The sequence below is a fragment of the Dama dama genome, chromosome 24 (assembly GCF_033118175.1).
Source record: "Dama dama isolate Ldn47 chromosome 24, ASM3311817v1, whole genome shotgun sequence".
Lineage (NCBI taxonomy): Eukaryota > Metazoa > Chordata > Mammalia > Artiodactyla > Cervidae > Dama > Dama dama.
This window is the reverse complement of record NC_083704.1, coordinates 6,853,904-6,881,764: the sequence shown is the minus strand read 5'-3', so window position 1 is coordinate 6,881,764 and position 27,861 is coordinate 6,853,904. Positions and strand designations below refer to the sequence as shown.

The 27,861-nt window shown below is 46.4% G+C and overlaps 1 protein-coding gene and 1 long non-coding RNA gene across 8 annotated transcripts in view; one reads left to right on the top strand and one right to left on the bottom strand.

Annotated features, from left to right (window-relative positions):
• The window catches only part of LOC133045527 (uncharacterized), a 38,733-nt gene extending 38,322 nt beyond the window's left edge, over positions 1-411 (bottom strand). Inside the window, exon 1 of the long non-coding RNA XR_009690273.1 lies at positions 164-411. This is a non-coding gene — a long non-coding RNA (uncharacterized LOC133045527). The remainder of the gene's footprint in view (positions 1-163) is intronic.
• UBE2D4 (ubiquitin conjugating enzyme E2 D4 (putative)) lies at positions 358-27,861 on the top strand. 7 transcript variants are annotated; one of them, XM_061127624.1, is made up of 9 exons: positions 358-600; positions 11,955-12,018; positions 15,777-15,808; positions 15,898-15,975; positions 19,113-19,218; positions 20,921-21,014; positions 22,493-22,534; positions 23,407-23,437; positions 27,193-27,861. In XM_061127624.1, exons 1-8 carry the CDS (start codon positions 373-375, stop codon positions 23,432-23,434), a joined length of 672 nt encoding a protein of 223 aa, XP_060983607.1. In that variant the 5' UTR covers positions 358-372; the 3' UTR covers positions 23,435-23,437; positions 27,193-27,861. The 7 variants fall into 7 exon arrangements, 5 of the variants coding, with proteins under 5 accessions (XP_060983607.1, XP_060983606.1, XP_060983605.1 ...); XM_061127623.1 differs by having other exon boundaries at positions 25,683-27,861; XR_009690272.1 differs by lacking the exon at positions 20,921-21,014.

Below are 27,861 nucleotides of genomic sequence, written 5' to 3'. Positions count from 1 at the left end.
AGGCCGTGGTTCTCAACCTTGGCTATCCATCAAAATAGACTGAAACATTACTGAAAATGCACAACTCCGGGCCCCCTGCTTATAAAGCTCTATTACATGTATTTCTATGGAAAAAACTGTAACATATTTGACAGATAACAAATGAAAGGGTATGAATACTTACAGACTTAAGTTAAAAGCAGAACAACCAAGAACCACTATGTACAGGAATATTTGACAGCCTGGAACACAGGCGGAAGCTAAAAGGGCACGACCCGGGCACGTCCTGTGTTAAACCAACCAGCGCCCCTCTCCGCAGGCCTCCCCAGGCCCTCGCCGACCCGGAGATAGGGTGGCGGGGCGACATAAAGCAGAGGAAAGGCAACAACCGACATGGCAGCGTCTGCAGGCCAGGCCCGCTCTGCTCGCCCGCGCCGGTACCGGCCACAAGCGGAACGCCTACCCACAGTGCCCCGCGGCGCGCACGCGCGCAAGCAGCCGTTCCCAGCTTGCAGCGCTGCGCGGCGGCCGAGCCGGCAGCGGGCCGCCTCTGGCAGCCCCGGGCCAGGCGCCCCCGTCCCCAGCAGCGGGGGTAAGATGGCGCTGAAGAGGATCCAGAAGGTAAGAAGTCCTTCCGCCTGAGGGCTCCTTGCGAGGCCGAAGCGTCGACTCCCAGGCGGAGGCGCCACGGCCGCCAAATGAACGGCGGCTGAGACCGAGCAGAGAACGGTAACACCTGCCAGGGAGGGAGGCGGAACCGCCGCCCGCGCGGCCTTAAAAGGGTACCGCGCAGCGCGCGGGGGCGGGGCGGCGTCACGTGGGGTTAGCGTCGCGCGGGACGGGGCGGGGCCACGGAGGGTTAGCGTTCCACACGCCTTCCCCGCCTCCCAGCGCCGCGTCTGTGGCAAGGGGCGGGCTCCGTGCACCGTGGATGCTGTGTTCGGGCGCCTTGGGCGGAGGGGTAGCACCTGGCCTCAGAGGAAGGAGGGCATGCCCCTGTGGGGGTGTCTGGAGGGCTGGTTAGAAGAGTCGAGGCTGGAGCTGGATTCTAAGGGATGAGTAGGAACTCTGCAAGTGCGGAAAAGGAACAAGGGCGTTCGCGGTCTTGGAGAGATGCTGTGGCTGGGCTTGGGTTGGGGAGACCATGACTGGGCTTTAAGTGCCGCTGGAACAGGGGAAGGGAGTGGGTGGGCAGGACTAGGGTGGGGGTATTAGGGGCAGTGCTAGGATAACTTTTTTATCCTGTAGGTAATTGGGAGTCATTGTGGGCATTTAATATATTAAATAGAATTTGGAGACTGCATAATAGGAGGAAGAAAAAGTATTTTCAGTTATGCTATATTATTATTTGTTTACATCGTAGTATATCTACTATCAATCTTTTCCCTATTAAAATAAATTATACTTTGCATCTTGCTTTTTCACATAGCATTAAACGTAGGCATTTTTCATGTTAAATAGTATTCATAACTGTTGTTTTTAACGTCAGAGTTCCAAAAGTATATGACCATTAATTTATTTACTCATTACCTGTAGTGAATAAACATATGGAAATGGATGTCAGAAGGCAAGGAACTTAATCATTCCCAGCCTCTGTGTCCACATGTTTTTATAGGTTTTTTTTTTTTTTTAAGACTTAGATGATACATGTTTAGTACATGCGTGGAATATATCAAGCGCTCAGTATGAATTAACGGCCACTGATATTCTAAATTTTATAGGAAGTAAATAATACTGTGATAAGCATCATTGTATGGTGAGTTTGGTCCATCATTGGTAAAGAATTCGCCTGCCAATGCAGGAGACTGTGGTTCGATCCCTGGGTTAGGAAGATCCCCTGAAGAAGGAAATGGCAACCCACTCCCGTATTCTTGCCTGGAAAATCCCATGAACAGAGAAGCCTGGCGGGATATAGTCCATGGGGTCCTGAGAGTCGGGTGTGACTTAGCGACTAAAAGCAACATGGTGAGCTTAGGTTTGATTGTCTGAGGTGGGATTGCAGGATCTCTTAAGAGTATGATGTTGTTGTTCAATTGCTAAGTACTGTCTGACTTTGCATCCCATGGACTGCAGCACACCAGGCTCCTCTGTCCTCCACTGTCTCCCAGAGTTTGCTCGAATTCACGTCCATTGAGTCAGTGATGCTGTCTAACTATCTCATTCTCTGCTGCCTTCTTCTCCTGCCGTCAATCTTTCCCAACAGTGGGGTCTTTTCCAGTGAGTTGGCTCTTCACATCAAGTGGCTAAAGTATTGGAGCTTCAGCTTCAGCATCAGTACTATCAATGAATATTCAGGGTTGATTTCCTTTAGAATTGACTTCTTTGGTTTGATCTCCTTGCAGTCCAAGGGACTCTCAAGAGTCTTCTCTAGCACCACGATTCAAAAGCATCAAGGGTACGCTAAGGGTGAGGCTCATTTTTAACAAACAGCTCTCCTAAAAGTAATGTGTTTAGCAAATTATTCTCTGAAAGAGGTCATCTGTTATCCTAGGACTTTGAGACAGGTGAATGATATGCTCAGATCTGTGTCGCAGGAAGAGGCGCTCCTGTAGCCTGGAGTGGGCCAGAGAGGGACTTAGGGCGCCGAGAACGTCCAGCGAAGCTGCGTCCAAGTGACCGACCGTGGAGCAGGTGCCGAGGCGGGAACTGTGCTTGGATGACGTGCAAAGGGTAGAATTGACAGAACTTGAAAACGAGTATGTGGTGAAAGTGAGGGAGGGGGATGCACAACCTGGATAACTGATTGGATGGCAGTGTTATTGCCTGTCTTGGAAATCAAACATCTTGAGGGCAGGGAGTAGGGTGAGGGAGATAAGGGTGTAGGTTTGAACTTATATGTCTGAACATGTAGACTGATAAGATTTGTAAAAAGAAGAACTAGGAGAAAGTGAAGAGAAACTAAAGAGCCTTTTGATGAAAGTGGAAGAGGAGAGAGAAACAGTTGGTTTAAAACTCAACTTTCAGAAAACAAACATGGCATGCGGTCCCATCACTTCATGGCAAATAGATGCGGAAACAACGGAAACAGTGACAGACTTTATTTTGGAGGGCTCCAAAATCACTGCAGATGATGACTGCAGCCAAGAAATTAAAAGACACTTGCTCCTTGGAAGAAAAGCTATGACAAACCTAGATAGCATATTAAAAAGCAGAGACAGTACTTTGCCAACAAAGGTCCATATAGTCAGAGCTATGGTTTTTCCAGTAGTCATGTATGGATGTGAGAGTTGAACCATAAAGAAGGCTGAGCACTGAAGAATTGATGCTTTTGAACTGTGGTGTTGGAGAAGACTCTTGAGAGTCCCTTGGACTGCAAGGAGATCCAACCAGTCCATCCCAAAGGAGATCAGTCCTGAATATTCACTGGAAGGACTGATGCTGACGCTGAAGCTCCAATACTTTGGACACCTGATGTGAAAAACTGACTCCTCAGAAAAGACCCTGATGCTGGGAAAGATTGGAGGCAGGAGGAAAAGGGGACCACAGAAGATGAGATGGCTGGATGGCATCACCGACTTGTGGACATGAGTTTGAGCAAGCTCCAGGAGTTCGTGAAGGACCAGCAAGCCTGGCATGCTGCAGTCCATGGGATGGCAAAGAGTCAGACACAACTGAGCGACTGAACTGGAAGATTTTATGAAAAGTTAAATCAATTATGCAGTCATTAAAAAGTATAGTTTCTGAAGAGACTACAGGGTAACAGGAGTAAAAGTCATGAAACTACAATAAGGAAAAAAGAAGGGAAAAAGGCAGAATATAAAATTTGATGTACCATGTGACTATAATATACAGGAACACACATTCACAGAGAGGAGAGTGGAATGAAATCTTATCAAAATGTTAACAGAATTATATCATGGGGCTACAGATGACTTTTTATAAAACTGGATTTGGGAGTATTTTTCAGACTTTCTAAAGGCTATATATTGCTTTAAAAAGCAAAAGGTAAGTATTAATATAAACAGAAATGTAATTCTATCCCTGTCCCTTTTGGAGGCGTTTAGAAATGTCACACATACTCAGATTTTTTAAATGTGAATTCTTGTTTAATTGAAGGAAATACTTTTAACAATAAAGCGAGACTTCACGTACAAGTACTCAACTCTGGAAAAAAACTTTGTTAAAGGTATGAAGTTGGTTGGCAAGGGCTGTGGATTGAGAGCTAAGGAGATAGTTAGTGCAAGGCCAGTTCCTAAGCAGGCCTCATGCTGCTGGCAGCCACTCCCCTTCCTCTGTCCAGAAGAGCTCTTGTTCAGATCCAGTCCTTAGGAAAGGCAGACTCACCCTCAGCTCCACTTACCAACCACTCCCCTTACCAACCGCTGGTTCAATAAGCATGCGAAATGATTCGCAACAAGGGCAAGGAAAAAATGATTTGCTGTGCTTTCTGAGAACTTCTGAAAGCCAATGCCTCTCTGTCTCCCAGGGTATGTCCAGTGGGCTATGAGACCCAGAGCTGCTCAGTCCAGAGAATTTTACAAAAATAGAGCAGGAGCTCCAAAATCACTTCTGAAGTCCTATGGACCTCCAATTCTGAGAGAGTGTGGCTGGGTCTCTGTTACTAGCAGTCAGGGCTTCCTCTGTGGAGCTGACACACTTTTAAGTTGTGTTATTTCCTCCAGGTTTTGAAACATAATTTGCAGGGTCCTTGCACAACATGAAAATGCAAGGTTTCTTGTTCAAAATTACTGAAAATTTCAAGACAGTGACTGCAGAACATTAAGCCAAGGCTAGGGCCCTTCACAGCAAAAGTCCCTGAGAGAGAGTATGAGTCACATATTGGTGAAGCCAGCTCTGGTTACTTCCTTTATTGGTTCCCACCAAGGAAAGTTCTTTGCCTTGTAACCTCAATTACCTTATATCAGTGGTATCCAAGTCATCCCCAAGGTCCAATCTTGTTGAGGACCTTTCTCCTCAGTTCTGTTCAGTTGCTCAGTCATGTCCAACTCTATGCCACCATGTGGACTGCAGCATGCCAGGCTTCCCTGTCCATCACTAACTCCTGGAGCTTGCTCAAACTCATGTCCACAAGTCGGTGATGCCATCCAGCCATCTCATCCTCTGTGGTCCCCTTTTCCTCCTGCCTCCAGTCTTTCCCAGCATCAGGGTCTTTTCTGAGGAGTCAGTTTTTCACATCAGGTGTCCAAAGTATTGGAGCTTCAGTGTCAGCATCAGTCCTTCCAGTGAATATTCAAGACTGATCTCCTTTGGGATGGACTGGTTGGATCTCCTTGCAGTCCAAGGGACTCTCAAGAGTCTTCTCCAACACCACAGTTCAAAAGCATCAATTCTTCAGTGCTCAGCCTTCTTTATGGTTCAACTCTCACATCCATACATGACTACTGGAAAAACCATAGCTCTGACTATATGGACCTTTGTTGACAAAGTAATGTCTGCTTTTTAATATGCTGTCTAGGTTTGTCATAGCTTTTCTTCCAAGGAGCAAGAGTCTTTTAATTTCTTGGCTGCAGTCACCATCTGCAGTGATTTTGGAGCCCAAGAAAGTAAAGTCTGTCACTGTTTCCATTGTTTCCTCATCTATTTGCCATGAAGTTATGGGACCGGATGCCATGATGTTTGTTTTTTGAATGTTGAGCTTTAAGCCAACTTTTTCACTCTCCTCTTTCCCCTTAATCAAGAAACTCTTTAGTCTTCTTCACTTCCTGCCATAAAGGTGGTGTTATCTGCATATCTGAGGTTATTGATATTTCTCCCGGCAATTTTTTTTTCCTCCTGGCAATCATGATTCCAGCTTATGCTTTATCCAGCCCAGTATTTTGCATGATGTACTCTTCATGTAAGTTAAATAAGCAGGGTGACAATATGCAGCCTTGTTGTCCTCCTTTCCCAATTTGGAACCAGTCCGTTGTTCCATGTTTGGTTCTAACTGTTGCTTCTTAACCTGCATACAGATTTCTCAGGAGGCAGGTAAGGTGATCTGGTATTCCCATCTTTTTAAGAATGTTCCAGTTTGTTGTGATCTATACAGTCAAAGGCTTTGGCATAGTCAATAAAGCGGAAATAGATGTTTTGCTGGAACTCTTTTGCTTTTTCAATGATTGGACGGATGTTGGCAACTTGATCTCTGGTTCCTCTGTCTTTTTAAAATGCAGCTTAAACATCTAGAAGTTCTTAGTTCATGTACTGTTGAAGCCTGGCTTGGAGAACTTTGAGCATTAATTTGCTGGCATTTGACATGAGTGCAATTGTGCGGTAGTTTGAACATTCTTTGGCATTGCCTTTCTTAGGGATTGGAATGAAAACGGACCTTTTCCAGCCCTGTGGCCACTGCTGAGTTTTCCAAATTTGCTGGCATATTGAGTGTAGCACTTTCACAGCATCATCTTTTAGGATTTGAAATCGCTCAGCTGGAATTACATCACCTCCACTAGCTTTGTTCATAGTGATGCTTCCTAAGGTCCACTTGACTTCGAATTCCAGGATGTCTGGCTCTCAGTGAGTGATCACACCATTGTGGTTATCTGGCTCTAACATCTTTTGTGTATAGTTCTCTATGTATTTCTGCCACCTCTTCTCAATCTCTTCTGCTTCTGTTAGGTCCATACCATTTCTGTCCTTTATTGTGCCCATCTTTGCATGAAATGTTCCCTTGATACCTCTGATTTTCTTGAAGAGATCTCTAGTCTTTCCCATTCTATTGTTTTCCTCTATTTCTTTGCATTGATCACTGAGAAAGGCTTTCTTATCTCTCCTTTCTATTCTTTGGAACTCTTCACTTAAATGAATATATCTTTCCTTTTCCTTTCACTACTCTTTTCTCAGCTATTTGTAAGGCCTCCTCAGACAACCATTTTGCCTTTTTGCATTTTTCTTGGGGATGATTTTGACCACTGCCTCCTGTACAATGTCACAAACCTCCGCCCTTAGTTCTTCAGGCACTCCATCAGATCCAATCCCTTGCATCTGTCGCTTCCACTGTATAATCATAAGGGATTTGATTTAGGTCAGACTTGAATGGTCTGTTGGTTTTCCCTACTTTTTTCAATTTAAGTGTGAATTTTGCAATAAGGAGTTCATGATCTGAGCCACAGTCAGCTCCCAGTCTTGTTTCTGGTGACTATATAGAGCTTCTCCATCTTCAGCTGCAGAGAATATAATCAGTCTGATTTTGGTATTGACCATCTGGTGATGTCCATGTGTAGAGTCGTCTCTTGTGTTGTTGGATGAGGGTGTTTGCTATGATTGGTGTGTTCTCTTCTCAGAACTCTGTTAGCCTTTGCTCTGTTTCATTTTGTACTCCAAGGCCAAACTTGCCTGTTAGTCTTGACTTCTTGCTTTTGCATTCCAGTCCTCTATGATGGAAAGGACATCTTTTTTTTTTTTTTTTTTTAGCTGTTAGCTCTAGAAAGCCTTGTAGGTCTTTATAGAACTGTTCAGCTTCATCTTCTTCGGCATTAGTGATTGGGGCATAGATTTGGAGTGGTTTGCCTTGGAAACAAACAGAGATCATTCTGTCGTTTTTGAGATTGCACCCAGGTACTGCATTTTGGACTCTTGTTGACTATGAGGGCTACTCCATTTCTTCTAAGGGATTCTTGTCCACAGTGGTAGATGTAATGGTCTGACTATAAATGTTAATTGTTCTTTAGAAATAATTTGCAAAGTCAGGAAAGTATAGATAATACCGTATTTTCATCTACTCTAAGATGAACACTTTTTTACATTTTCACATCTCTGAAATTGGGATGCTGCTTAAAATCACTGGCAGTAACTTGATTGTCACTGTGTGAAAGCCGTGTCACAGCAGTGTATATTGAGGTTAAGTGCATTGTCGATGTGTTGAGTTTAATTGCTTTAAAAATGTCTCCAAAAAGACATTTTGATTTAATGCTGAAGAGTAAAGCTTTTGTGAACACAGGCACAGAAACAGAACACTGGGGTGTAAATTTTATATTAATGGAATAGATGTTGCTGGAAAAGGGACTGCAGTTCTTTATTTCCATGCCACACTAACCAAATGCTTCATAGACCACAGAAAGGAAGATACCATGTACCGTCTAGTCAATGAGGCTGGCTCACCTGTATTTGCTGAGGTTTGTGCAAAAGGTTGTGTATTGTGGACCTTTCTGGAAGAAAACTCCAGAAACATTCATGGAGGACTGTTTAAGAATTGCCACATCACCATTGCCTGGCAGGCACAGGGGATGACTGTGAGGATACCCATGACCCAGGGTTAGTATAGACTCTAAACGAGGCGAGCCCATTTATTTATTTCACTTGTCTTCCACTCCTCTTTTGGTATTCATGAACGATTTAAAGATAAAACATATGCCCAAGTAATAAGCTTTTTGTTCTTCTTGTTTAGTCACTAAGTTGTGTCTGCCCCTTTGCAACTCCATGAATGTCAGGCTTCCCTGTCCTTCACCATCTCCTGGAGTTGCTCAAACTCATGTGCATTGAGTCAGTGATGCTATTCAAACATCTCTCATCCTCTGCTGCCTTTTTCTCCTGCTCTCAGTCTTTCCCAGCATCAAGACTTTTCCCACTGAGTCAGCTCTTCTCAGCAGGTGGCCAAAGTATTGGAGCTTCAGCATTAGTCTTTCCTATGCATGTTCAGGGTTGATTTCCTTTAGGATTGACTGGTTTGGTATCCTTGCATTTCAAGGGACTCTCAAGAATCTTCTCCAGCACCACAGTTCAAAAGCATGAATTCTTCCGTGCTCAGCTGTCACATCCACACATGACTACTGGAAAAACCATAGCTTTGACTTAAAGCTTAGTTTTAAATTAAAATTAAAAGTTTTAAGTGTAAGGAATCTCATAGGATATCACTTGTACATGGAGTTTTTTTTAATTATACAAAAATGAACTGATTTACAAAGTAGAAATCAGATATAGAAAACAAACTTATGAAAAAAAAGAAAGCAAACTTATGGTTACCAAAGGGGAAGAGGGGGTGATAAGTTAGGAGTTTGGGTTTAACAGATGCAGAGTATAAAATACACAGGGACCTACTGTATAACCCGGGGAACTATATTCAATATCTTGCAATAACCTATAATGGAAAGGCATCTGAAAAAGAAAAAAAATTATATAACTGAATCACTTTGCTGTACACCTAAAACTAACACAGCATTGTAAACCAACTGTACTTAAAAAAAATTAGAGATGGCAAGAATACAACCCACAGAACGGAGGAAAGTATTTCTCAAATATTAATATCTGAAAAGGGATATATATCCAGAATATGTAAAAACTCTTACAATGCAAGACTAAAAGACTATCCAATTAAAGATGGAAAGAAAAGAATGCATTTGGTCTGAGTTTAATTGCCAGTGTGTTTTCTTTCTTAGTTGTCTATAAGACTGTGTCTGACATTGAGTGAGATCTTGAATTGAGTACAGCACAGTAAAAGAAATGAGTGTGTACTATGTTTGCTTCACTGTTTTCCTCTGGTAATCCACTCTAACCTTTTTCCTTTTCAAGACTCAGTTATCATCAGTGTTATTTATAACAATAAGGATTATACAATGTTAACCTGCTTAGTCCTTTACAATTTATGAAATATTTGTGCATTTGTTGTTTAGGTAATAAATTCCCATGGTTCAGAATTCAAAAAATGCAAGAGAGTCTACAGGGAAAACTCTCCCATCCACTCCTGCCCGCAGCCACCCAGCTCCTCTCCCAGGGTGTGGTTAGTCTTACTAGTTTCTTCTGTACTCTTCCAGTAATAGGTATCTCTGTACATTCCTCATTCTTCTTATTGTAATGCTAATAATTGAAGCCTCTATACACTGTCATCCTTGATTTTTTACTGGGTACATTTGTGTACGTTATAAACATTACAAAATTATAGCCAAATATTAGTGCTGGCTAGTTGGCAGGCAGATGTAATTACAACTCAACAGATAATTTATATGGAGGCCCAGAGAGGTCAAAGTTGTTTTCCCAGTGACAGAGCTGGAACTCAGACCTGGGTCTTCTGGCCTCTATTGGGAAAGCACAGGAATGCAATATATTAGTAGACTAGTTTCTTTCAAATCACACTGTTCTTCCTTGAAATGCCAGTTAGCATTGGAAACTCCTTGGTGCTAGTTGGGGTCTCTGTCAGTTGAGACCCACTTCTGGGCCTTCCGAAATCATCAACTCTTAGTAGCCATTCACCACGCCCTTTACAAGGTATTTGCTTTCTATGGACAGGGAACAGCCCATGTAGATGCCTGGAGGTATGGAGAAACCTGGTGAGTTGAGGGGAATTGGCCAGTTCTGCTAGCTTTCCTGCCCCCAGTTGCTCATGTGATCTCTCCAGGATTTCCTTTAGCCTCATCACAGAGCTCATTCATTCATACAGCATTGCAGAGTATAAACAGTCTCCTACAGAGTGGTTGTAGAGGTGTGGAAGCCCAAAGCAGAGGTAAACAGGCAAGGAGCTGTTCTGTGGAGCTTTCTGCAGGCATGCTGCATTTCTGAGCATGTCCTCTGGTCCCCTCACCTGACATTAGTTGTTCCCCAAGTTCATTTCTGTTGTGACAACTAGTAACGCTGGGTACTTAATGCTTATCAAGAGTAACCTATTTAGATATATTAGATTCTAGCTAAGACAGAGAAGGCAATGGCACCCCACTCCAGTACTCTTGCCTGGAAAATCCCATGGATGGAAGAGCCTGGTAGGCTGCAGTCCATGGGGTCACTAAGAGTCAGACATGACTGAGTGACTTCACTTTCGCTTTTCATTTTCATGCATTGGAGGAGGAAATGGCAACCCACTCCAGTGTTCTTGCCTGGAGAATCCCAGGGACGGGGGAGCCTGGTGGGCTGCCGTCTATGGGGTCGCACAGAGTCAGACACGACTGAGCGACTTAGCAGCAGTAGCAGCTAAGAACTGACCAGTGGTATACTAGTAGGTGTTTAGAAACCAACCCTCTGGGATAAAACTTGGCCCTGACTTGGGGTACTTGCTGGCTTCTGTAATATAAGTATTCCCACTGTGGCCAATTGTATTTGTGTGTAGGTGGGATAAGTACAGAATGGCCAGAGAGGCAGGCATTATTAGAATGATCAGCATGCCTAGAGATTACAAGGTGGGGTCTCGAGGTTCTTTGTGGATGAGCTCAGTTTCAAGCACTGTTCAGGTAAGGAAGAATGTGATCAGCCAGGTTTAAACTTCATACATACTGCCCTAGACCCTGGGATTTGCCATCCTCTGAGAAGTTTCCCTGCAACCTGATGGACTGTTCCTTGTGCCTCATTCCTTCTCTTTGGAACCCCTCTGGAGACCACAAGAAGTTTACCGAAGTCTGCAACCTAGGGAGAGTGAGGAGTATTAGGAAACATCCTAGTACATGTAAACTAGTTTTTAAGTCACTGCCCAAAATCTTAAGACCTCGAGGCTCATGCTGGGCTAGGATAACTTTTGGGGATTGTGTCCACAAGTTGTATCCCATTTAGGGAATCTAGTTATGATGTAATTCCTGTTTTCCCCCATTGGAATATAGTATAGCTGTGTACTCACTGGCTCACATGTCCTTCATCTCCCACTTGGAGCCTTAGGGTTCCCATACAACCAGTGGTGGGTAGGGCAGTAGTGGGGCAGAGAGACTGAAATCCAGGAGCCCTGTCCTTAATTGGGCACTTCCTCTGGGCTAAGGGCTTGCATTGGGGAGCTCAGAGCTAAAACCTAGCCCCTGCCCTTCTCCACCTGAGTGGTGTTGGGGCCCTGCCCCCTTTCAGCTCTGTGACCTTGGGTAAGTAACTTAACCTCTTTACCTCTAAATTTTCTAGCTTGTTAATTGGAAATGGTAATACATTTTTCACATGTATCTTCACAGCCATGAGCAGACCCTTGTTTTCAAGGGTATTGCAGATCACTTGTTTTCATTAGCCAGGCTCACCCCCTCCTGAAGTCTGGAAGCCCCCTCCCACTAGGAGAATGCACTTCTGGCCAAAATGTGTGGGGTGTGGAGCACTATCCCCAGTTCACACCCCAGCTCTGAGCTCACTATCTTGTGTTCCAGGAATTAACTGACTTGCAGAGGGACCCCCCTGCCCAGTGCTCTGCAGGACCTGTGGGAGATGATTGTAAGTACCCTTCAGGGCTCCAGATCCCATGAGCCTTGCAATTAAGACCCCCAAATTTATCTGCCCCTCAGTTCTTTTGTTTTTGTTTTAAGAAAACCTATTGTTGTTACTGTTGTTTTCTCTTCCTTTACTTGTGAGTAGCTTTTTCATAAGATGCATTGACTTCATAGCCTGGCTGGTCAGGATGTTGCTGGAAGTCACCATCTCCCTCCACTGAGGCACAAGAAAGCCATCTGGAAAGCCAAATAAAACTTGGGGCGTTGCTGGAAAAATGGTCATGAAGCTAATCATGGAGGACCTGTTGCTGCTGCACTTGGGGGTGGAACTGGAGGGTTGGTGAAGGGTGGGGAATGGGGCTAGCTCCTTGCCTCTGCGAAGGGAAGGGACAGTTCTTTTCTCCCACTTCTGCTCCCAGGGGGAGACTGAAGGAGCTGCAGTGGGCAGCCCTCTGCCGCGCTCTGTAGCCGACTGGCCGTGGGCCATGCTGCGCAGCACTTGGATAGCCCAAATCTACTGCGCTATCCCACTTCACCTCTACTTTCTGAGCATCTCAGGCTCTGGGATGCTCATCCTTTACTGTGAGGCTCTGATAGCTGCATTTGAAGGAAAAGTAGGTGGGTGAGGGAGAGACTGTGTAAAAAGAGGGGTGGTGCCCTCCAAGGACACCAAAGAATTAAAAACAGGTGCTCAAACAGACCTCATATATCAGTGTTCATTGCACCGCTGTTTATAACCCCCCAGAGGTACCCACATGCCCATTAACAGATAAGTGATTAAGCAAAGTGGTATATATGTGTGTGTGTATACATATATATATACAATAGCATATTAGTTAGCAATAAAAATGGATAAGGTTCTGACACATGCAATAACATGGGTGAATCTTGAAAATATGCCATATAAAATAAGCCAGAAACGAAAGGACAGATATTATATGATTCCATTTATATGAACTGTCTAGCTAGACAAGGCAGATAATAGAGACAGAGAGTAGAGTAGAGAGGTTTATAGAAGCTGAGAGGAGGCAGAAATGGGAAAATATTCCATGGTACAGAATTTATGTTTGGAGTGATAGAAAAGTTTCAGAAATGGATAATGTTGGTAGTTGTACTGCATCGTGAATGCGCTTAATGCCACTGACTTGACACTTAAAAATGGCTTAAATGACATATTTTATGCTACATTTTCGTGTCCAACTCTTTGCAACCCCATGGAATTCTCTGGACAAGAATACTGGAGTGGGTAGCCATTCCCTTCTCCAGGGGATCTTTCCGACCCAGGGGTCAAACCTGGGTCTGCCGTATTGCAGGCAGATTCTTTACTGTCTGAGCCACCAGGGAAGCCATACACTACATTTTTTAAAACTTTTATTGTGTTGAAAAGCAAGAAAGAAAAATTTCACAGAGATGGAAAAAAAAAAAAAGAGGGAAGTAGTCATATCTGAGGAAGAAGTCATATGTGTGTGTTCCTGCATGTTCTATGGGCTGATGCTTAGAGGAAGTGAAAGTGGGCAGACAGCTACTGAAAATGGAGGATTCAGAAAGCTTTATGTGAGAGTTTAAAGAATTCTTTAGAGCAGAACAGAAATGATTCCCATTGCACATGCAGAGTTAGTGAACAAGTGTGGCTTCACCAGTTTGTTACTTGATCTGTGTTGTCGTTCCAAGTGTTACAGGTCTCAGTAGCATATTTTCCCCTCCTACCTGTTGCTTAAAATAATGTGTATTGGGGTTACTGATAAGATTGGACTGGTAATGATTCAGCCTCCGCTTTCTAAAGGTACCCCTTGGTATTCTGCACCACACAGTCTCACCCTTCCCTGCAGCCCTGTGCTGGGAAGCAGCCGTCTTATCTGAGAGTCTAGCCACCCTCCATGCTCAGTACCTGAGTTCTGATGAGGTTTGCATAGTCTTGGAAACTAGCTAACCTTTGGGGGCCATTTCATGCCTGCCTTGTGAGTTAACAGCCCCTTTCCGGCATCCCTCTGCAGTTTCCTTTCTCTTCCTGTCTCTTTTGGAGCCTTCTCTTCTGACTGTGCCTTTGGGTTCTGCTCAGCCCCTCAGCAGACCTCAGGGGTTAAAGTGAATGGGACCAAAGGGTCACCTGTTTGCCAGAAGGAGCCACTCATATTATCTACTCCTCCCCTTCTCTGTATATTAATTATCAAAAAAACATTTATTTAATAAGGAATTTCATTCTCTACTATGATTAGGAAAATGTATACCTACCAGCTAATGATTAGCATGAGTTGGAATAAAAGCAGTCAAAAGAAAAAGAAGTGACATTTTATTAGCTTAGGCAGCCTCATTGTAGATAAAAGTGTTCCCATCAGTAGCATTTCTTGAAACATTTGAAAAAGGGCAAGGGCTTCTGTGACTATCTTTGGATACCTGTAGGGGCTTGGGAAACCTCTTCTCTTGTCCCTTCAATTCCTTCCCCTCCTCATGCTTTGGAAATTTCCTGTCTGCCGGCAAGGGCAGAGTCTGTGAGGTATTTGAATAAATGGCAGGAAACCCAGTATAGGACCAGGTCTGAAAATTGGGGCTGATTTCACACCCATGATAGACCCATGAGACAGAATTCCCTAGAGAATAACAGATCCCTCAGATGCTTTCAGCAGCCCCCCAAGGTGGGTATATACGCACTTTCCACAAAGACTGGAGTACAGTGTCCTGGGAGCTTTGGAACTGAGTCATCTGCCTGCTCGAGGCCAGTCTTGCTGAGTGCACAGGAGCTTTTCTAGGGGTGTGAACAGCAGTAAAAGCAGTGTGACTCCAGAGAGGGCCGCAGGAGTGATGTGCAGCTGGAGAAAGCTCTGATGCTCTAAGGAGGGACCTGGCCGACCACCAGGTTGGTGGGAACCTGGGAGGGAAGAACGCGAGGGCTGCTCTTGGAGGTATGAGAGGACACAGGCGGGAAGTAGCCACATTGAAGCCCCAGGGCCACAGGCATCGATTGACTCTTGAAAGAGACCCTTTGGAGAAGGCTTCAGAGTAAATAATGAAGAACTGAGGATTTAAAGTGATGTAGAAAGTGGCTAAAGCCTATGTAAGGCTTCATTCTGTGCAGAGAGAAGATTGAATTGTAGTTTACTGGCACCTGGATAGTGAAGAATTTAATTTTGTCCTTAAAAGATCTGGCCTTTGTCCCTGGCCTCAGGAATGCGATGTCTAAACTACCCTGCCTATTAGGACTGTCTGTTTTAGCTGAAGGCCTTGACCCAAACCAGCAATGTGAGTTGGGTGGGGCAGGCCACACTAGACAGACCAGCCCGCTGGTTTCAGGTGGAGGTTTTGGGTCATTGCCAGAGGAACTGGAGACATAGATCAGCCATGTGAATAGTCCACTGATCCATCCCGCTAACATGATGGAATTCCAGTAGAAACTGTATGCCGAGCCAGGGGTGAGCATCCCTGTGGGCAGTATTCCATGTGTTCTCACACATCGGTGCCGGGGCTCCAGGGAAGAGGACAGTGGAAGGTCTATGCTTGGACTCTGCCTGGAACTTTCCCCATGAGCTCTTCCCTCAGCTGACATTGACCTCAGCCTTTCACTGTGATAAATCAGAGCTGTGAGCACAACAATCTTTGGTGAGTCTGGAGTCCAGTTAAATTACAGAAACGCCTACAGTGGTGGTTGGTGTCAGAAGTGAGGGCAGGCCTATGTGATCAGCGCCCTCTGAACAGAGCAGCTCCTCTTTGGTGGAGAGACGAGCTTGCTGGAGAGGCTCACGTTCCTGTCTCTTTTTTGTCTTGCAGTGTTCCACTGGCAAGCCACCATCATGGGCCCGGTAGGTAGCAGCTGCTGAATGCAGCCCTTGCTTTGCCTGTTGGGCCTTTTGCACATGTACTAATCTGCTTTTGGTGTCTCATCCTCCAGAATGACAGCCCTTACCAAGGAGGCGTTTTCTTCCTGACCATCCACTTCCCTACGGATTATCCTTTCAAGCCCCCAAAGGTGAGGACAGGGGACAGGGACAGTGTGTGATGAAGTCACTGGTAACAGAAAGCTGCACCTGGGGCTTTTCCCAGGGGCCCCTATCCACCACCGGGAGTACAGCTTGCCCGTAATTAAACTCTGGACTTTCAGGACTCACTCCTCCTGTGAGCAAGGGCTGGTGTGGTGAGGGCTTCCTACTGAAGCCATGTTTTCAGGGGTGTTCCTTGTGGGGTGGCTGACTTAGGATGTGTCTCAGGCTCCAGCTCCCTTCTTTGCAGTCCCTTTCAGTCTCAGACAGGACTTCTCAGCCCCTGCCCCAGGGACACTGAGGTTTCGTGGTAATAAAGCCTGAGATGGGAGGTGGGGAGAGGACTGCTTCTAGTATCCAGTGGAGGCCAGGAATGCTGCTCAGCACCCTGAACTGCACAGGATGGCCCTGAGTGTCCACGGGTGGAGAGAAGCTGGCCTCAGACCCTGGCAAGTCACCTCTTTGCTGCACCTGGAGGAGCCCTGCCTTCATGTGGGAGAAGTTTAGTGTGAGAGCTAGGCCCTGCTGAGGAGAAGCACAGAGCAGGAAAGTGGGATGGGACTGTGAGGTGGGGTGGTGGTGGGCTCACCCAGAGCATGGGAAGCGTCACAGGGAACTGGAGGGCAAGCCTTGGTTTGGGGGTGGGATGAGCCCGAGGGGACCCATGGCGTGCAGTCAGTTGCTCTGCTGTGGTGAGAGGCTGGGTAGGGCAGAGACTGCTTGTTAAGGCAGAGCAAGTGGCATGTTCCAAGGTGGAGCCAGCAGCACGGGCAGATGTGGTCACACAGCAGTGCTTGTATGTTATTCATATCATTTTTAACATATTTTTATCTTTCTGATTGAAAAATTGGTAAAAGTGGGTTATTTTAAAATTAGAGCATATGGAGAACTAACTAATATACAGATGGAAATCAGTCTATTTATAAACCTATCCCCAGAGATCACAGCTAATAGCCTTGTGTACATTCCTCCAGGGTTTTTCTTCATATACCAATATATATTTTAATTCTTATTTTTAAAATAAAATTGTCAGTCCTGGTTGTGAATGAGGAAGCCGAGGCTTTGAATGGGCCCTCCATTTCCTGAAAATGGTGTGGCTTATAGTGGAGGGTGGGACTTGAGCCCAGATGTGTCAGCCTATTTTTTGGTAACTTGTTGTTTTAAGTTAATTTTAGACTTAGAAAAATGTTGCAAGAATAGTACAGACTTTCCACATATGCCTTGTCTAGCTTTCTCTGAAGTCAACATCTTACTTTACTGAAGTCCAAGTATCAAATCCAGGAAGTCAGTGTTGGCCACATAATCAGAGCTAAACTGATGGCCTTACTTTTTTACCCATTTTCCTCGTGTTCTAGGACCCTGCACTGTATTTATTGTCTTGTCTCCTCCATCTCCACAGTCTGTAACAGAGCCTCCATTTCCTCTGGTCTTTCATGACCCTGGTGCTCTTGAGAAGTATTGGTCATTGTCAGAGACCACCGCCCCCCCCCCCCCCCCATTTGGGGTTTGTGTGCTATTTTCTCAGGATTGACCTAAGGTTTTGCATTTTAGCAAGACTTATGCAGAAGTCTTGAATCTGTGCCAGGGCCCCCTGTCTCAGGGTTTGTGGTGTGTTTTACTGCCCTGAGGTTGACCTTGATGGCTCAGTTAAAGTCAGACCCTTCACCCCTGTGTGCACATTCTATCTAAGCCATGAGAAGAGGCCCCTCTGGGCTCCCCAGCCCACAACCCTCCCTGGTCATTGCCACCAGAGGCCATTGGTGCCTCTGTATTTTAAATCAGAGTTAAATGTGGTTAAGATTCTGGAGACTTTGCCAGCTTTTAGCGAAGAAGACTGGCTTGTGCTGGGCACAGGGGGACAGATAGTAAAATACCTCTCAAGTATAACTGTTATTTCAGGGGTTTGGTTGAAAACGCACGTTTCATGGTCTTGAATCTACCCCCACTCTCCCCTTTCCCTATTGAGACTTGCTGCAGTGTCTTGTAAAGTAGCATCTTATTCCCTTCATTAGTGTATAACTTGCTGCTGATCTTTTTTAAAATAAACAGATAGGATATAATCCTGTATGTCTGTTGGGCATTTTCAGGATTCCTGATTGCCCAAGGACAAAGCAAAAGCAGTGCCTATTATTAGACACTGAAGTCAGCCCTGTGAGTTGGGTTTACTGTAACAAGGAGAGTTGTGTGCCAAAATGTTGTGTCTTCTACAATAGAAGAACATGTTTCTGTCTTTTTAAAAATCTCCTTTCCATAGGAGAACAAGATAAAATAAGACTGCTGTTTTGGCAAGAATTTTCTGGGTCTGTGGGGGGAATCTGGCAAGGTTGCATGATCTTCTCTACAGGAGATAAAGAATAAGGCAAATATTTAGTGCCTGAGACACTTTGGAAGTTTGATGCTTCCTGGAAAAAAGTGAAAAGTGAAAGTGTTAGTTACTCAATCATGTCCAACTGTGTACAGTCCGTGGACTGTAGCCTGCCAGACTCCTCTGTCCATGGGATTCTCCAGGCAAGAATCCTGCAGTGGGTATAGTGGATCTTCCCGACCCAGGGACGGTCAGGAAGTCTCCTGCATTCCAGGCAGATTCTTTACCATTTGAGCCACCAGGGAAGCCCCTCCTGGAAAAAGTTGTTTGGTAACAGATGCGGAGCCTCACATACACAGCCTTCCTCTCCTCATATTCTGAGTTGTTTTAAAATGAAACCAACAAAAAAAATCCTGTTTTATTATAAACTATTTCAGGCATGTAAAGTATTGTAGATAATCATATAATGGATACCCACGTATTCATCATCTGGCTTAAGAACTCCATTATTCAAGAAGACTTCTGAGTCCTGGCCATTGCTCTTCTTGTTAGCCCTCAGAACACACTCCTCTGGGGGAGATGGTGTCAGTCCCCACGTCTAGTTCAAGAGCCCAGCAGGGAATGGGTTAGGGGGCTTCTCCTCCAGGTGCACCCTCCTAGATCCCATTCTGGTTTGAAATAATGCCCAGCTCACCCAGGATTGTGCAGGGCCAGGTATGTCCCAGTAGTGGTCGTTTCCACCTTACTTGGTTCATTTTCCAGACAGATACGATCTAGAATGTCCCTGTGGCCTGTCTGACGTGAGGTCTCTCATCTCTGCAGGTTGTTTTCACAACCAAAATTTACCATCCCAACATCAACAGCAACGGCAGCATCTGCCTTGACATCCTGCGGTCCCAGTGGTCTCCGGCCCTGACTGTGTCAAAAGGTAAAAGGTAGATGTGCGCACCAGCTTCTGATGCTGTGAGTGCCTGTCTCGTGCCCATCTCTGTCACAGCAGTGTTTCTACCCCCGCACTCCTGAGAGCAAATTCAGGCTCCGGGGAAGCAGCCTCGGTCCTAGCCTGTGGTCACAGCCCAGACGGGAGGAGTCCGAGGTGGTGCTTTCCCCACCCCCACCGTGTCCACCTGGATCTTTTGCTGCAGGGTGCTCCAGCCAGACTGTTGCATGGGTGCAAAAGAAAATATTGATCCTATTTATACTTTTGATCTAAAAGTAAGAAAGGCAAATATTACATTGCCTCCTCCATTCTCTCATTTATTCATTTATGCAACATGGATTGTGAACCAGCCCTGAGTGAAGAAGACACAGCGCCTGTGCTTTGCGTGAGGGTGAAGAAACCAGGCTAAACTGGGCTTAAGGAATGCAGATATTCCTTCCCAACTAGGATAGACTGAACATGGTTGTATGAACCCTGAGACTTGAACACAGAGGGTGTGAGTTACCTGTCAGTGGAGTGAGTGAGGTGGTAAAAAAAAAAGCAACTTGAGAGAATCAGGGTACCAGAGGCCAACAAACACAGTGGAGTGTGAGGCAATGCAGGTGGCAGAGCTTTAGGCAGCAGGGGGAGGGGGGGGCCAAGGCACCAGGACAGCTGACCGGAGCAGGCTCTTTGAGACTCTGCGTGGTAAATCTAGAGGGAAAGCTGCCCGCTCCCATATGGTGGTGCAGATGCCGTGGAGGCAGAGCTGACTCCAGTACTCAGGCCTCCAGGAGACAACTCCATGCTGGGGGCCTGCTCCTCTCTGAGCTGAATCCTCACCCCACTGCCTAGCATGCCTTTGGGTGTGGGGGTCAGGACACTCTCTAAGAAAGAAGGGAGAGGAAATCAGAATGGCCAGGAGTAGGCACTTGAATGTGGAAGGAAGGAAGGAAGGAACTAGCCCTCTCATGACACGTCCTCTGAGCTCAGAACAGCAGGAGAGTTGAATAGCTTTAAAAAGACAAATCATCCCTCAATCACAGTGTACCTGGTTTACCATAGTTTAACTGTGGTCAGGACTTGGATGGATTCACTGAGGCAAGGATGATACTTGTTTGTACAGAGGGTTCCAGAGCAAATCTAGGGTTGACAGTGCATTTAGCCTGGACCCTGACAACCCCAGCAGCACCTCTTCCCCAGCCTCCAGCCACAGCCCCGGTGGGCGTGTCCTCACAGGTGCAGAGCAGAACTGAGAGTGCAGGGCAGCGCGCGTTTGCTTGGCAGTCACACAGACCTGGTTCCGAATCTTGTTTTTACCCATTTGGTGGGTGTTCCAAGTCTGTAACCTTGGACAGGTCACCAGAATCTTCTGCGTTCTGGTTTCTTTAAGAGTGAACAGGGACCCTGGGGCCAAACAACAAAGGTACATGGCACAGAGCCAAAGAACTTTTGCGATCAGGAAAGGAAGGCCAGAAGTGCCCTAGAGCAGATATAACTGGGACACCACAGGGTAAAATTGCTGTTCAGCTGATAGATGGACAAAGTAAATACATTCATGACTCTTGGGACATCAGAATAATTTTGATGGGATGTTGAAGACAAAATAATTGCTCTGTCAACAGAGAGTTCAAGTTGAGGGGCTCACTGGACCTGGGGTGACCTGGGAGCCTTGTGACTGCAGTTGACTCATTGTTTCTTTTCCTTCCAGTTCTCTTATCCATCTGTTCTCTGCTCTGCGACCCCAACCCTGATGACCCTCTGGTGCCAGAGATAGCCCATACCTACAAGGCTGATAGAGAGAAGTACGTGGCCTCTTTGGATTGCCTTTGGGCCCCAGCTGCTCCAGGCAGCTCCCAGCAATACCCTGAGCTGGTGCTTCCAGGCCAACGAGGTTTTCCCATGGACAGCATCCTGCCCATTCTGAGCTGGGCTGACACTCCTGCCTCTCTCACTAACATATCCTTTGACTCTGAGGAGGGAAAAAGAGATAAAAGCCCTCCTGGATAGCACATCAGCTGCTGCTACCATATCCTAAAATATTATTGCCAAACCTGCCCTTGAGGCCAATAATGTCAGTGCTCAGCCAGGAATGGACGCAGAAGAATCTGACAGCAAGAAAATTCTCGGTTAAAGTACAAGGATTTCATCACAAGAAAATGGGGTATCTGCTCAGATATGCCCAGGGTGAGGCCGAGGCTGACTGAGGTGGGAGACACTGCCGTGCCCCGTTTGCTAGTTGAGGCTGAGAAGTAGGCGGTGTGCTCCTGGTTTGCTGACAGACCCTCGCTGCCGACTCTGCGTTTAAGTACTGATCGCCAGACTCGTGACTGTAGCATTCTGACTCATGTGGCCAGACACAACCCTGTGCCCTGTGGCCTGAGCAGATGTCTGTGGCTGCTGAGGCAGGCACATTGTGTGAAGACCTCTGAGCGTTGACAGCACTGTGAGAAAGCGCTGGGCATGGCAGGGCCCCAGGCGTCAGCAGTGGCGGCAGGACCAGGGTGTGGAGGGTGGCGTTGCTGGCTTTTAAAAGAACTCTCCAGTGGGTCTTCTAGTTCATTACTTCTCTTCTGTCTAAAGAGATTAGAATGGAACGTGGTTTTTCCAGCATGTATTTCTTGAAACCTTTACAGAGCTCATTATTTCCCTCATTTCAGTTCTCCTGTATGACAAAGTGATTCTTAATTGACGAGATCTTAATTTGTATTTATTTCAACACTTATTATGATATATTTTAGATACACCAGAAGTGATTTTCTTCATTGCCCCCTCTGATTACATAGCTCTCTTGCAGTGTCATGGCACCAGGTTTCATTACAGTAATGTGGATAAATGCAGATATTCTCAACGGGCACCAGACCTGCTCTGTGGCAGGTCTCGCCAGACTCGTGACTGTAGCAGTGGCGCTGACTCACTCTGGTGGCCAGATTCATGGAGCCCATGTGCTGGATACCAGGGACTCCCAAGCTGACCTCTGTGTATCTCTTCCTGATCTGAATGCATCCATGTTGAAAGACAGGAGAGACAGAGGGAGGAGGTCTACATTAAATCTTCCACAGCAGATAGTTGTGAAGAACTACTAGGACTCACCAAGCTCGGGATTTATGGCCGTGAATGGCATGTTCCTGGTCTAGGCGGTCTCTTTCATTCATTCATCCGTCTTAGGTATTTGATGAGAAGCAACAGCATTTCCCCTATATCAGTTATTTTCTCTTCTGCACATGGAAAGGAAGTGACCATTATGAATGAGGGTGTCACTTCCTCTGCTTTTTTCTTCCAGGTACAACAGACTAGCAAGAGAGTGGACACAGAAATATGCTATGTAAGTGCCTCAGAGGTTTTACAGGAGACATTGTCCAAGAGAAGCTGAGCTGAGCTGTTGGCTGAGCCACTCACAGAGCGTCATCTCTTCTGCAAACAAATGCTGATTACCCACTTTCTCCAACCACAGCATGTTGGTACCACTCTCAGCCATCGTGGTTTTGACAACGTCCTGTCTCTGATGCCAGATCAGTAGTCACTGTTGGGATCCACAGCCTTCCTGGCTACGGTGGAATCGGTCCCTCCACCCCAACTCACTGCTCACCTCCTGGGGGGACCTGGGTGCCTCCCCTGCCTGGCCTCACTCAGGCGGCATCGCTTGCCATGGCGCCACACAGGGGCCTCAGTCTGGCCCCTTACCACGTGCTCTTTGCCTTTTAGAACTCGGTGCCCAGGAAGGAGCGGGCAGGCTCTCCTCACGTCGTGTCTGCCACAAGCCACATCCTGAGGACTCTCAGCTCATCCCAGGAGTTCTGGGAGTTGGAAACAGTGTCACTGGGAAGTGGAGGCCTCGCCCCACAGCTCCCGCCAGTCTTCCTCAGCAGTGCCACGGGCTGGCACTCTCGCCCCACACCAAGAAGCTGTAAATAGAAAGTCAGGGTATAAAGCACATAACACGCCACGAGAGGTGACTGTCCTTTTAGAAGCAAGAACAAAATTATGAAACCTGAAAAGATTTGGGTTATGCTTTTCTATCTGATGCGATTTCACCACCCCTACCTCCTCCCAGCCCAAGCCTACATGAAGTCAGAGTGTGAGCCATTCCCTGAACAGAACACAGGGAGAGAGGGGGACTGTGAAATGTAAATAAAATTGTAAAGCACTCATAACCCTGAATGATAACTGACATTTAAGTCTCTTTTTTTTTTCCAGGCAGAACAGAAGATACGGAAACTTTTAACAGGTAGCCTATCGGGTAACTGGCCTCCTCTCTTAAGTTTCTGATGTAATACACTTCAAGAGCTGCCTTTAGAGTTCAGAGGTTTGAGATTAGGTTAGTGAGGAGAAGGGTAGTAAAGGGATTATTCTAATTGAACCTCCAAAGAGAGGAGGAAATTTGAGGGACTTCACATCTCTAAAGTCCAATTTGGCCTAGTCTTTTCTAAGTGGTTTTCAAAGCTAGTCCACTCCCAGAGCAGCCATATGAGAATAATGTTTGGGTGAGTAGGACCAGGAAGTGGACAAACACTAAAATTCTCCAGCCAGATGGCCAGGTCTGTGGCGTTTGGAAGGAGGCCTATAGACCTTGCACCTGGGGATCACATGAGCCTGACCTGCTCCGGAAACTCTTACATTGTAGCACAACTTCACTGTTCTTGCTTTCCAGCAGGAGTGCTGGGATTAGTCACCACTACTTCCTTAGCAAAGCAGGCAGCAGTCTGAGCCTGGTCTGCATTTACTTTACGGGGGTCCCCATTTGGGATCCTCAGTTACAAGGCTGCTTTCTGTGTCCCATGGGCCCCATTCCCTGCTTTGTACCATGATGAGGATTGCCCTGTTAATTTTTTCTCTCTTTGCTACCCCTTTGGTCTTTACTTAAAATGATAAACTTCAGATGTCCCCTGGGAACACTGCCATCACACAACTCTGCCATTTCAGACAGTGGTCATAATACTCCTTGAACCAAATGTAACAAAGCCTAGGAAGGTGGGACAGATTCAAATTTCAGAGACAAGTCAGAGGTTCAGAGAAGGAATATCCAGGCCCAAGTTGGTGTTGAGTTGGAGGGTGCCATTTTCAGCCTTTCAAGCATAATAGTTTATGACTTCCCAGAAGCTCATGAATTTTCTCTGTCTAGTTAAAATTTTCCCAAGCCTGCTATCTCTGTTGGAGATAATGCAGTCGAAAAAGTAAAATTATCCTTTGGGATCCTGATTATGAATTACCATTCACCGTTTGCTTGATTTGCACTCTGTACTTGGACAGGCCTGTACTTGTGCCAGGCCAAGTGATGGACAGGCCACCACAGTGATGTTCCTGTCCCTGGCAAGTTCCCTGGACTCTCTACCCCTGGGAAACTTGCTTTTCAAGCCTTCCAGGGCTCAGATCAGCCTGAAGGACAGGCATGTTAAGTTGAAACCCTTATTTTAAAATGCACTGTGTTCAGGCAGCTCCCAGGTATCACACAGGTATAGATATCATGTTTCCAAGGCGAGTCTCAGGTCAGTAACTTAATAGCACATCTAAAAAGCTAACCGTGCAGTGATACTTTGTTTTCTCCATGGACCAGAGATACCAGGGAATTGCATGATCTTAAGCAATTAATCCAACATGAACAAATGACTTAACTGTGGCCAAAAGTGTCTCAGTTTGCTGGATGGAGCTGTGATCTTGATCCTTTGGCAGACTACAGGAAGACCCAAGAGTTCCAAGGATATGGCAAAGGGTCAAAATCTCCCAACAAGGGATTAAAACACCAGAACACCCATGTCCAATGGGCCTGGCAACTCACAGCTGGCCCATGTGTCAGCACCATGGGATCCCACACCACCTGACCACAGAGGCTCAAGGACTGGCCTGAAGGCCTGTTCTGGTAGAGGCAGAGAAAGCCTTGGGAGCAGCACAGGCCACTTGTCCCTCTTGCCCTCACCTGCCCCCTATTCGGTGCCTCTGTTCCTCCAGCTCTTCCCTCTGTGACACATGCTTCCTCCCTGGCAGCACTGGGTGGGGGTTGAATGAGGATTAGAGCTAGCCATGAAAGCTGTCTGAGAAACAGGATGGCTTACCAGTGTTACCAACCTGAGTCCTTGGACTCTTTAATCAATAGAAATTGATAAGAGATCAGACAAGGAATTTAGGCAAGGCTTTACTGGAACTCACGCTGCAGCAGTGGGGAGTAAGAGCAAGTGAACCAGTGCCCTTGCTTGACCCTTGCAGGTGGCAGGGTGAACTGGTCCTTTAAATGAGGTGAGGGTGGGGCGGACCAGTGGGTCAGGTTGGAAGGGTGGCTTGGGTGGTCTGCCAGCCCACATGGTGGTGCTGTGTGCAAGGATCATGTGCAGAACCCTGCTTTTGCTCCCCGTACCTCAGAAGTGACAGTTGGGTTTTGGTCTTTTTGCATTAGTCAGAATTGACCCCAACTGTGCATTCATCAAGTTATTTTCAGTCCCGTACAGTTTCTTTGTGTTCTGTTGCTCATGTTTATTCAGGTGCGAGCACTCCAGTAAAGGGACCCAGGCCCCAACCTACCTCACCAGCACGCTCACAGCAGCAGCCTGGAGCCATGCAGGCAGGCACACTGGCTCCCCTCAGGCCTGGTGGTCTTCCCAGCCAGTCTGCTGGCCTCATCATGACCACCACTGGGGTTTCTCTTCTGTTGGCAGAGGGATTTTATTAAAACTAAAAAGCTAAGAAAATCTGCAAACCCGCTCTCAAACCAAATAGTGGTTTCTTGACTTTCCTAAAAAATGTCACATCCCCATCTTACGCCGTCTCTACCCCACTTCTCCCAGGCGCCTAATCCTTACCTTCAGATAGGCCCACTTGAGCTGTTCCAGCTCCCTGCAACAGAGCTTACCTCTGGGTGCACGGGCTTGGCCGGGCTCCACTTCAGGGGGCAATGACAGAATTGCTCTGTCAGAGCCTGCCTCTCACCCGTGCTGCCCACCCCACCACAACCACAGTAGCTCAAGGGGCCAGTCTTGGGGAATGTCCATCACTGCTGGCTGTCATCACTTTCTCATGACTTTAGGTAGCTTTATCAAGGCAATGACTGAGCAAGTACAAGGTGTGAAGGGGAGGGGGAAGGAAGAGAATTATGCAAAGAAAGGAACTACACAGGCCTCAGGAAGGAACTAAAACTAGGGTAGGGCCTGATGGATGGACAGGGAGGAGGGTTCTGCAGGCAGAGGACTGTGTTCCCCAACAAGCACAGCACATTCTGGGGGCTCACCCAGCACCTGGCCCCAGAATTGGGGCCCTGTTACCTTCTGGGTGTCACAGGGCTCACCTTTCTGGAGAATCATTAAAGGCAGAGGAGTGCAGGATGAATGGCAATTTTCATATTAAGTGGATGGCATAGTTCATATAAGCTGGTGTGTAAAACCATTTCACACCCTAGACTCCCAGGTAAACACAGCAGCGTCACTGGGCTGGGGACTTCTTAGGGTCCAGGACAGAGGCACAGAGCTGCATCTATCCCTTGATCCACATGAAGAAAGGAATGGAATGACATTAGGCCTGGGCCCAGCCTCATGTCAAAGCTTGTTCCAAGGAGCAGTAATGACCTGGCCAGGGCACTAGAAGGCCAGGAGTGCTTAATGGGCAAAATGATCTACCAGCTCCAGAAACAAGGATGCAGATGGAGGCATTGGCGGTAAAGTTGGGGGTGGCAGAGGCAAGGGGTGAAAGGCTAACTACCCTTCTGAGGGAACTTGGCTGTTTCTTCCTTCTGTGTCAAATATCCAGCAGTAGGAATAATCTGGTGGTCCAGTGGTTAGCAGTCTGTGCTTCCACTGTAAGGGTCACAGGTTCAATCCCTAGTCGAGGAACTGTGATCCCACATGCCATGTGACCCGAAGCAAGCTCAGAACACCATCCTGAAACAGGAGGAACTAACAATAAGCTGTCAACATCTTTGGGTTTAAAATGTTGGCAGAGTTGTAGTTAAACTGCAAAATCCCCATCACCTGTACCTTCTGTTCCCTTTGAACCTTTTAGAATTTCTGCCGACTCCTTGCTGTGGGTTCATCTGTCTACAACAGGGAGCTTGGCTGATGCACACATGTCTCCAGGTCTTTGAGGTCGAGGCTTCAGCAAGGCTGGAGAAGCTACAGGCCCTCACAGCAAGAGCTATGTGAGCAGCAAGTATGCCCTCTCTGTTAAGGGTTAGGATGGCAGGAAAGAGCACTGCTTCTCCTGAAGGAGGCGGCTTTGCCCTTTCTGTGAGACACCATATACTGACTTGTCGCAGCCCCTCATAGCCAAGCCTTAAATGACAAGCAGACCACGTTGGCCATTCCCTACCCGCGGGCCTGAGTCACAGATCAAGCTCAAGACTGCAGCCTTCCCACCTTTCAACCCTTGACTGCTTACCCTCTGTTTAAATCATAACAGGGATTCAACTAGGAAGGTTTGGGGGTTTTTGTTTTGTTTTTAATCTCTCAAGATGTGAAGTATTTGTTTACTGGGTTCCACTTACTATGCAGCATAAATAAGTTTTCTTTTTAGGGCAGGAAAATCAATGATTTCATTTCTCCCATTCTGTAGTAATGTGGCCATGTGTGGCTGGAGCATAGAGATATAATCCTGGTGGTTTTTAAGAAAATTATTTTCTTGCTAACTGACACTTCTGTGGATGAAGACTTTGAATAAAAACCTATTATTTTC